This window comes from Leopardus geoffroyi, chromosome B4 (genome assembly GCF_018350155.1).
Source record: "Leopardus geoffroyi isolate Oge1 chromosome B4, O.geoffroyi_Oge1_pat1.0, whole genome shotgun sequence".
Lineage (NCBI taxonomy): Eukaryota > Metazoa > Chordata > Mammalia > Carnivora > Felidae > Leopardus > Leopardus geoffroyi.
In genome coordinates this window covers 82,655,211-82,666,442 of record NC_059341.1, presented here as the reverse complement: position 1 = coordinate 82,666,442, position 11,232 = coordinate 82,655,211, and the positions used below count along the sequence as shown (strand labels likewise).

The 11,232-nt window shown below is 39.5% G+C and overlaps 1 protein-coding gene across 1 annotated transcript; it reads right to left on the bottom strand.

The window, feature by feature from the left end:
- Positions 1-4,399: 4,399 nt before the first annotated feature.
- Positions 4,400-5,326, bottom strand: LOC123590481 (olfactory receptor 6C4). The gene has a single exon (XM_045463714.1). The coding sequence runs from the start codon at positions 5,324-5,326 to the stop codon at positions 4,400-4,402; it is 927 nt and encodes a 308-aa protein (XP_045319670.1).
- Positions 5,327-11,232: the final 5,906 nt, after the last annotated feature.

The window sequence follows — 11,232 nt, the reverse complement described above, 5'->3', positions numbered from 1 at the left end:
AGGAAATGTATTATTATTTCCTATTATTCCACCCCTTCTCTACCTGTAACTCTTATTATATAGGTTTATTTTGGCATCTGCACTTATCTTTTGTTGTCTAATTACCTAACTACCTATTTTTCTGTCTAATATAGTAACTTTATTGTTTTCAGTTATCTATCTAGTCTCTTTATCTTTTTTTTTTTTTTTTTTTGCTTTATCAGAACATATCAGATCTGATCTAGCTCACTATTTTTGTTTTTGTTTTATCTCTCCAGGTATTTATCCTCATTGTTTTATTATTTATTTCACTCATTATGTTTTTCAACAGTCTTTTCACCCAGTTTTTAAAATAATGCTTTGTCCTTGATTTTGACAGTATCATTCATATCTTTTTGAGAAATTATACTTACTTTAAATCATTACTGTTTCTGATCCAGTAATTCTTTGCATCATATGTTGTGTGGTGTGTAATTTTGCACCTCGCTGCCAGTGGATATATTCCTAACATGGGTGGTGATTTTGGCTTCTGAACTCATTACATATGTATAGGCTTTAGCTCTACTATCTAGTGATGTATAGGAATAGAAGTTTAGGCCCTGATTCGTGACCTTCTGGATAAATTTAGAGAAATGACAAAGAAGATCCATAGGCCAGATGGCCCAAGTATTACAGAAGTGTTCTTACCTAACTTGCCATCTTAAAAAATACTCTTTTTTTTCTTTTGAATTTTATTTTAACTGTTTGCAAGGGGAAGCATTGGGAGAATACTACGTATTTAGATTTGTATCTGTAGTCCATAACCACTGGGGATGAAGGAATAGAGGATAGAGGAACCAATGCTGAAGTGTGGTGGGTCAGCTCTCATGTGTTTCTATTATTTCCTTGCTCTAACTCTGCTCTAATGTTATCCTGAGAATACCGGTAGCTAAAACTATTTCTTTCGATTCTTGTGTCCAGTGGTGACAGGAGGGATAATGCCCACTAACTTATACATTTAGAAACTGAACATTCCAAAGTTTTAGCTGCAGAATCGATAAACGCATTCCTCTGTTTATCTATAACTTGGATTACATTCCAAGTATGTGCTAGCATAAAGCCAGCTTAGTGAACAGTTTCAGAAGTTGTCTTTTTTTTTTTTTTGACAAGCTCATTTAGAAGGTAATATGTTTCTTTCCAAATTAATTTCTAAATGCTGATATTATGAAGGCTGGGTGAAGTCCTTTTTTAAAATTTTTCAAAAAATCTTTATTGTTTTTTTTTTTTTGTTTTTTTTTTTTTTTTTTTCTCAGCGTTTTTATTTATTTTTTTTTGGGACAGAGAGAGACAGAGCATGAACGGGGGAGGGGCAGAGAGAAAGGGAGACACAGAATCGGAAACAGGCTCCAGGCTCTGAGCCATCAGCCCAGAGCCCGACGCGGGGCTCGAACTCACGGACCGCGAGATCGTGACCTGGCTGAAGTCGGACGCTCAACCGACTGCGCCACCCAGGCGCCCCTCTTTATTGTTTATTTTTGAGAGAGAGAGAGAGAGAGAGAGAGAGAGAATGAGCAGGAGAGGGGGCAGAGAGAGAGGGAGACACAGAATCCGAAGCAGGCTCCAGGCTCTGAGCTGGTAGCACAGAGCCCGATGTGGGGCTCGAACCCACAAACTGTGAGATCATGACCTGAGCCGAAGTCAGACTTTTAACCGACTGAGCCACCCAGGCACCCCTGGGTGAAGTCCTTAAAGTGTTCTTCAACTTTGACTCACACCAAGTATCCTCCTTCCTTATCTTGTGTGCTTCGAGGGCACATGGAGTTGAGGTAGCTAGGTCCTAATAATCTGTTGCCAAATGTTCTGATTGGCTTTATCTGAAGTGTGGATAAGACCCTCATTGATCTGGCTATCCTAGGATGCAACTGGACATAAGAGAAATGTAAGCAAGCTGACCTTGGTGCAGAGGGATTACACCTAGAATGGCCAACATTTATATAGTGCCAGTCATATTAAACCAATCAATTTAGCATCTCTTTTACTAATTAAGCCCCACTTTCTTGAGAAGGTATTGTTCACCATTATCATACTGTTAAAATGGGTATCACTTATTAAACATTTAAGTATTGGCTTTTAAAATGTTTTATGCCTATTATATCATTTAATGTTCAAAACTATCATATACAATAGACATAAGTATTTATCCACATTTTAGAATTTGAGAAAAGTAAGCCTTAGAGAGGTCAAATAACCATCCCAAGGCAACTGTTGTAAAACACAAATCTGGAATTCGAACTAAAGCATGTATTTTTGACCACTATATGGCATTATCTTCCACTTCACCATAGATTTGGGTAGAAGTGTGGATCTGTGGGAACATAATGATTGAAAGGTGGCTATTTGATAACATTTCTATATCATTTGATAATAGCTCAGTAAATTTGTGTTGGTTCATAACACTTTTGGGAGCTTCTTGGGTGAAATCTGAAGCTGGCCTCTGTACTCAGAAGGCAGGGAGAGACTGAAGAAAGAAGCAGGCCATTCCAGGTTGGTAGGTGGCAGTTTTTTTTTTTTTTTTTTTTTTTAATTTTTTTTTTCAACGTTTATTTATTTTTGGGACAGAGAGAGACAGAGCATGAACGGGGGAGGGGCAGAGAGAGAGGGAGACACAGAACCGGAAACAGGCTCCAGGCTCTGAGCCATCAGCCCAGAGCCCGACGCGGGGCTCGAACTCACGGACCGCGAGATCGTGACCTGGCTGAAGTCGGACGCTTAACCGACTGCGCCACCCAGGCGCCCCAGTAGGTGGCAGTTTTAATGAGCAAAGGGAACTTATGTATGAGGCTTGCCTTGGATGGCAGCAAGGCAGTTGGATCCTCACAGCTGCCCACTGCTTCTTAAAAGTTTATAAATAGGCTTTAACTGGGTTCAGTCACTTATAACGTGCAGGTGTTCTCCACACCATGTAACTATCTCAAGGTTGTGTTCTTGGAGCAGCCTCTGGGAGTGGGAAAGGCAAGTGGAGCCCACATTCCAAGGATAGGGGAGGGAGGGAGGAGCCTCCAAGTATGGGTCCAGCTCGCGGGTCAATCTGTGGTCATGTCTTTTTGATGATGTTCCCCAACAATTTGTAATAAATTAAAAGGCATCACCAATCTCTATCTTAGTCACCAAAGAAATCCAGATATTCAAAATAGCAATGGCTTTACATAAAAGATGCTTTATGCAAAATATGATGAGCTCTTCAATATTTTTATGGTTCTGGAAATTTTCTCTCATAACAAGTCCAATGCAGCTTGTTTCTTAAATTCCCAAGAAGCATCATTCCACCAAATAATATTACCACATATAAAGCATGTGAACACATCAGATGATGTTTCACTGGTGCTTCAAACAGTAACCAGCATTCTATAATGCATTAGGATATTACTAAAATATTTGCAAGTACTCGGATTTCCAAAAATGTTCTTAGTTCCTTTGAAGTTTAGGCCCATCACCAATTCATATTCAAGTTGTTGTCACCTTGAATCCATGTATAGAGTCCTTGGTAGGGTAGTCTCTATTCCCATTTGGTGGCTAACACTCATAATTTGGAACATTCTAGATATAAAACCATATTAATACTTTATATTCATTTGCAGTTTATGAAACAGGCATCCCTGGCTTATGTTATAAACAAAAGCAAAAACTTGGGGGAAAGTTAAAAGAATGGAGTCATATCACAGAAGGTGTCCTTTCTGATATCTAATAAAAGTAAACAAAATGTGAAAATATAATAGCAAAAAAAAAAAAAAATCGCCAAAACTACCAAAGAGAGAGAATGGGAAATCTCAGTCATTAACTTAAAAAGATGTCAGTGAAGAAAAGCAATAGATCCTGTGTAGAAGTGGAAGACTTTTAACCTTGGCTCTAGAATACTCTTGGAACCATAACTTCTAGAAAATGGATGGGTAAGTTGATAAAAATCTTGAGGGTTTTCACTTCATTTGGAGAAAAGTGGACCAAATGTATATCCTTTTTGTTTTCCTTTATGGAAGGATAAAAGTTGTAATGGCTACAGCGAAAGGTGAATGAAAAGGGGAGGAGAATAAAAATTATTGACACTTTGTTGGAAGCATAGTCTCTAGGGCCCCATGATGAAGAAAAATGGTAATCCTAGATTTTGGCCTCTCTTCCTCTAAATTCTTATTTTTCCACTCTTCTAAATAAGCAATATGTTTTGCCTCTTGAATTTCAAGTGATTTCTGGAAAATAGTTAATTCTCTCTAACTGTTCTTTTTGTGGATTCTCATTTATCTTTCTCTAATAGCCCTTACCACGTTATTTTATTTTATTTTTTGTAAGCTTATTACGTAAGTATACAGTTTATATACCTTTCTATCATACTAGGCTGCAGATACCTTGAAATTAGGATATATGCCTTTGATTGAAATGTATTCTGTTTTTAAAGCTTCACAATCTTTTTGACGGTGTCCTTGAATGCTTGCTTCACTTGCTGATTTCTTAGAGTGTAAATGAAGGGGTTTAATAAGGGAGTAATTGAGGTAATGAGCACAGCTATTCCTTTGTTGAAAGCGCCTTCTTCTTTTGCTGATGGATTAATGTACATAAACATGCAGCTGCCATAAGAGAGGGAGATGACAATCATGTGGGAAGAACAAGTGGAAAAAGCCTTTGTCCTTTGCTGGGCAGAAGGGATCCTCAAAATGGTCCTGATAATATATGTATAAGAACATGTCACCAGCACCAGAGTAACCACCAGAGTCACAACTGCCAAGAAGATGACCATCAATTCTAGGAGGCTTGTGTCTGAGCAGGCAAGCTCCAGAAGGGGCCCATAGTCACAGTAATAGTGATTCAGAACATTGGAGGCACAGAAATCCACCTGGCTCATCAGGATGATTGGGGGTAAGATAGCTAGGAATCCTCCTAGCCAGGAGCAGAACACAAGTTGTATGCAGACTCTGTTGCTCATGATGGTCAGGTAATGCAGGGGTTTGCAGATGGCAACATAGCGGTCATAGGACATAGAAGCCAAGAGGTAAAACTCTGTTGCCCCAAGGAATATAGCAAAAAAATATTGAATCAAGCATCCAGCAAAACTGATGACTTTATTTCCTGTTGTCACACTGGTCAGAAATCTGGGAATAAAAATGGATGTGAAGGAAATTTCTAAGAAGGAGAAATTCCGGAGGAAGAAATACATGGGGGTCTGGAGGTGAGGGTGTACCCAAGTGAGAATGATGATAGTCAGATTTCCTAGGACACTTAACATGTAGGTGAGGAGCAGAAAGATGAATATCACAATTTGGACCTCAGGTTGATTTGTGAAGCCCAACAGAATGAATTCAGTAAACGTCCTATTTTTCATTGTTGACCCTTTGGAGATCTGAAGGAAAAAGGTGACTGATGAAAAATGAGCTTTCTCAGGGTAGGAGAGACAAAGCTGATAGTAATGAATCATGTCATATATTACTCTCTATTCAGTTGTCCCAAACCAGTATCACATTGCAGTGGCCTTGGCTCCATGGAAGCCCAATATCTTTTATGTGAATGACCTTAATCCTAAAGTCTTTTTAATTCCCCAGTTGATATGTTTTTGGACACTTAACAGAATCTGTTACAGAATAATTACTCATTTTTCCCCCCAGGAGAATATATTTTGAACCTATCCTTTAATCCCCAAGTGTTTATAAAATCTCCATATTTAAGTCACTTTCCTTTGACTCCATTAGTTTTTCATACTTCTGTGCTCTTGGTGGAAGTTTTTCTATCAGATTCTGTTTTTTTTGTGATTCCCTTTCTCCTCTTTGTGCTCTTTCCCCTTCCCTGTACCGTTTGACACTTCTCTGGCTATCTTCCATAGATCCTCATCTCCATAATTGTCCAAATCTCTGACTTCCTTGTTTCAGCAACCAATAGGAATTTCCCCACATGGATATGGTTGAAGGTTTTGATGTATAAGTGATTTATTCTGCACCCCTATTTCTTTTGAAGCATAAATTTGTAATAGACCTTTAAGACTTATGATCTTTGGTTCAGTATATCTCGTATTGTGAGCATATTTTGGTACATGAACAAGGCTATGGTGTCAATAAATCATATTTATTAGCATTTCTTATGTTTCTCTGCCATGTATATTTGGAATATATCTCTGAGAATAGAGATCTTGAGATACCCACAGGAAGCATCTCAGTGTGGATTTTGCTCAAAGTCTTAAAGATTTCTTAGTGGCAAACTAAGGATGACAGTTTCTCTCTTCTTGGCATAGAAACAAGGAAGAGGGACTTTTTTGTTTCTGACAATGAGTCCTTTGTAGATAAATTGGTAACCCCCAAGGAAGGAAACTTTGGCAGTGGTATCCTGCATACATTTTTAGATTTTTCTGAGTCAGAAGCAAAGACAATGTAAAAGGCCTTTCTAATTCACATGCATACAGGTAAGAAAAAAATCATATCCTCACAATCATTCTTATCAATCTCCCCATAATTCCATATGCTGTTGGAGGCACTAGGCACTATTAAACATTGACCTGGATTCCCCTACAGCCCTCCCTTCCCTGTTTGTACTAACCTCTGGTCTGTGCCAAGTACTGCATTTTCATCCAGATTTTCGTGACGGATTGACCTCATGATCCACATTTATAGAATAATAACATCAGTGACTTTAAAAACATACAGTGCTCATACCCTTGACAATCTGAATGACTGTTGTGGGACGTTTATTTTGTTGATCCTAAGAGGTAAGTCAAGGGTGAAATGTGCCCTGTGAGTCTTGAGTAGTATAAATTTTAACATGCTGTCTATTGGCTTCCTGTCAACATTCTCCCCTTCACTCTCTCTTTTTGTTGCAGGAGTCACTGGCCATAGGTGGCTATTTCTTTATTTTAAGAAATTGAATAATAATTGACCTACAATATTCATTATTTTCAGGTGTGCAACATAGTGATTTGATAATTTTTTAATGTATTATGAAATGATCACCAAAATAGCCTAGTTACTGTCTGCCACCATGAAAGTTCTTACAACATTATTATCACCTATGCTGTACATTACATCCCTGTGATTTATTATTGGAAGTTTGTCCCACTTAATACCCTTTACCTTTCTTACCTTCCTCCCCCTATCCTCTCCCCACTCTGGTAATCTACTGTTTCTTTTGTAGATCTATAAGTCTGTTTCTGTTTGTTGTTGTTGTTGGTTTTGTTTCTTAGATTCCACATGTAAGCATTCCACTTTTCTCTTAATGAAAATACCCAAGTCTGTGGGGCTTAACTTAAGAAGCATATTACCTTCCATTCTATTAATGCAAACCAGAATCAAATGATACTTCCTGAGAGATACAGTCATTCACATGTATAATAAAAGAAAAACAAATAAATGAATAACCCCCTACTACAGCAATGATAGAATTAGAAAAGTGGACTTTGATAGATGGAAAATTCCTTAATATTTCTTTTCTAAGAGAGATGATTTTGAAGTTCTTAGAAGGCAGGATATGGGCTTCTTTGCAGTTTCTGTGTTAGGCAGAATGATGCAGGTTTTATCTGCTCTTTTCAGAACAGGCACATGGGGATCAATTCCCTGAAGAAGTTAAACATGCCCTATGGACTTCAGTTCAAAAGCTTCAAATGAACCGCAATTGTTGACACTTTTGAGAACAAGTTGTAAACATATGGCTGAGGAGAGAAGGTCCAGAGAGACCACGATAAGGGTTCCATGAGAGAATCTGCCACAGACATGAGGTTTGTGAAGCTGAGAGCCATGGAATGAGACCCCTGAGGATTGGTGTGCCTGGCCTACTCATCACTTCTATTATTTCTCCCTTTAATAACCCAATTTGGCCAGTGGTCAAATGTGATATAAATGAATTCACTTCGCAGTGAATTACCATAACCTTAATGCCATCATAGTTTTCATTAAGATCTGCATTACTAATTTTACTAAAATTAATAGGAATCAGCAACTGGAAAATATTTTGTTGTTATAGATTTGGCTCATATGTTGTATTCTATGAATAGCTGTTTACTTTTAAAGGAATGATACATTTTCACTCACCTCCCCATGAGACATTTGCCAATGTTCATTCCTTTACGCATCTTAACTACATCCAACTTATTCCAAGAACACAGGTATGGCGTTAGGTTGATAACATAATGTCTTTCTGCAAGGAAATTCAAGCTCCAGTCAGGGTTGGGCCATTGCATCCTATAAAATTCAAGGCCTGCTTACTTAAGTAAAATTTCTGGACGTTACTTGTCAGCTCAGGGATGATCCATACCTGATGCAGTAAGGAACCAACTTCTCACTGACATCGGCACTTACTACTTTAAAGTAGACTCAACATTTACTGTGTTTATTTGGGTTTCAGAAACAACATCTTTTACATTTACATTTTTTATTTAGATTCATTATACTGTTACTCACAAATTGGCTTACTTTGTTTTTTTGAAAAATATATTTTTTAAATTTATTTATTTTTGAGAGAGAGACAGAGTGCAAGTGTGTGTGTGGGGGGGGGGGGGACAGAGAAGGGGGGGAGACACAGAATTTGAAACAGGCTTCAGGCTCCAAGCTGTCAGCACAGAGCCTGGCGTGAGGCTTGAACTCATGAACTGTATGATCATGACCTGAGCTGAAGTTGGCCGCTTAACCAACTGAGCCACCCAGATGCCCCTAAATTGGCTTACTTTGAATGGGCTATCCAATGACAAAAGGCTCTAGAATCTGTCTAAATTGCAATAAATCAGAGGCATCTGGGTGGTTCAGTTGGTTAAGTGTCTGTCTTCAGCTCAGATCATGATCTCATGGTTCATGGGTTCGAGCCTCACATCAGGCTCTATGGTAACAGCTCAGTGCCTGGAGCCTGCTTCAGATTCTGTGTCTCCCTCTCTCTCTGTCCCTCCCCTGCTTGTGCTCTGTCTCAAAAATCAATAAACATTAAAAAAAAATTAAATTGCAATACATTAGGCACTCTCATTTGTGTCCCCCCCAAAAGCTCCTTCACTGTAGAGGCTTCAACAACCTCCTCACATTCCTTCTGGGGTTTTGGGATCAGCTATGGTGGCCATAAGTTGTTCATGGACTTTTGGCAAGAGACTATTTTCCTCGGCTGAATCCTACACACCATTGGGATGGCAACTGTTGGCTGCATTGTGTGCTCTTCTTGAGATAAATGCTTTCACGTGTCCTGAGCTTGTGACTCTCTGGACCCAGTTGCCCATTGTGCCTGTGGTCATTGAGTCAGCACTCCACAAACTTGGCATAGATGCCTCATTATTAAAAGGAAAATGCTACTTATGGAGCCAACCTGGGCCCTCTGGCATATCCCACCTGTAAGAGGAAGTGGTTTCCACATTTTCAGTCCTTTGCTAGATGCAACAGTGCCTGAAGAGGTCACCCTTTTCTCCTATCCATTGGCTACCTAACAACCCCATTGGGATTAATTTAGTGAGTAGGAAAGGGAGTTTGTATTCTTTATAGATGTTAGCACCACCGTCATGCATGGTAGAACCTACTGAAGAGCTACTGCATTCCATTCCCTAACTGGGACATCCCTAATCACGGATGGGACCTGTGGGTCAGCACAGTTATGTTAGCGTTAGACAATGTCCTGGCCAACACTTGGCCCCTTCCTCACATTTTTATAGACTTTAGGGCCATTGCCAATGATATGGTCATCTGGTTTGACTAATGGCAGCAATAATAATTCCTTATCTGAGGTGTTCCCCCCTATCTTTCAAGTAAAGAACTTTAGGGATTTTTTGCCTCATAGATCATCAAAGTGCAAATCGAGGCCACACATATTCTCCACATACTAAAATTTAGTTTTCAGGGACTCATTATAATACACAGGTAGATAAATTGGTTTTGATTTCTGAGACACATATTGGCACAGCCTCAGATCTGATGCCACTAACTCTGGACTGGTAGGCTTATGAAATATCAGGCCGTGGAGAAGCTAATGCCTTGAACTCCTGAGAAGAATGAAAGGGACTTCCCCTCTCCTCTGCCATGGATAACGTAGTGACTAATGTACCTTATGTGGGAAAATGTGCCACTGTCTATATAATTGATGAGGCTTAATTCCCTGGGGACTATCCATTAACCAATGGCAAATAGATTTTATGGGGTCACCGACCCTCTGCAGAAGATACTTACTATTCTCTGACCGTGGTGGTACACTTATAAGGGAATATTACTCGTCTATCCTTATAGACATGTTACCATTGAAGCCACAACACAAGGTACCAACAAGACACTTCTTATTCTCTTCAGACTTCCAGGCATTATTTTTTATTTTATTTAAAAAAAAATTTTTTTTTCAACGTTTATTTATTTTTGGGACAGAGAGAGACAGAGCATGAATGGGGGAGGGGCAGAGAGAGAGGGAGACACAGAATCGGAAGCAGGCTCCAGGTTCTGAGCCATCAGCCCAGAGCCTGACGTGGGGCTCGAACCCATGGACCGCGAGATCGTGACCTGGCTGAAGTCGGACGCTTAACCGACTGAGCCACCCAGGCGCCCCCAGGCATTATTGATAGTAACCAAGGCACACACTTCAGTTCTCAGAATTCACTGTGTTGGGCTCTTGAAAAGGCATTCAGTAAAACTACCCACCCCCTTCACTCTACCCCCGTGCCAGCCTCAGGCTAAAGACTTTAAGTGCAAGGAAGCTTACTTAAAGAAACCTTGCTAAAATTACATGATTAATACATGGTTTTCCAAATGACTGTCACTGCCATCAGCAACTGTATTTATGCTCAACTTCTGGCAGTTAAGACCCCTTACTTTGTCCTGATCATTGGGCTTACTGGCACCTTATAAATAGAAACCTTCCTGTACAAGACGTTTCTGTCAAAATAGTCACTCCTGTTAGGTCTTTGGTTTCATTGTTATATACCCCAGTCATATCCCATTCTCAGGCCTTCCTCCTAGCATCACCTGTATTCTGTGTACCTTTTATGCCAATGTTTTATTTTGGGCAACAGAACTTCCCTCAGTCTCAACACCAACATGCTCTTTTCCTGCTAATTGTGCTTACTTTGCTCACAATCCTGGGAGTCACAGGCATTGCCTTAGGCACACATAATACCACCACACAAACTTATGTTATTAATGCCCACCAGGAAGTATCAAAGATGCTTTATAAACACATGCAACAGCATTGTACCACATTGTATGAATTTATTGTAAAACTTATTTATCCATTTTTGGAGCACCTGGGTGACTCACTCGGTTAAACATCTGACTCTTGATTTGGGCTCAGGTCATGATC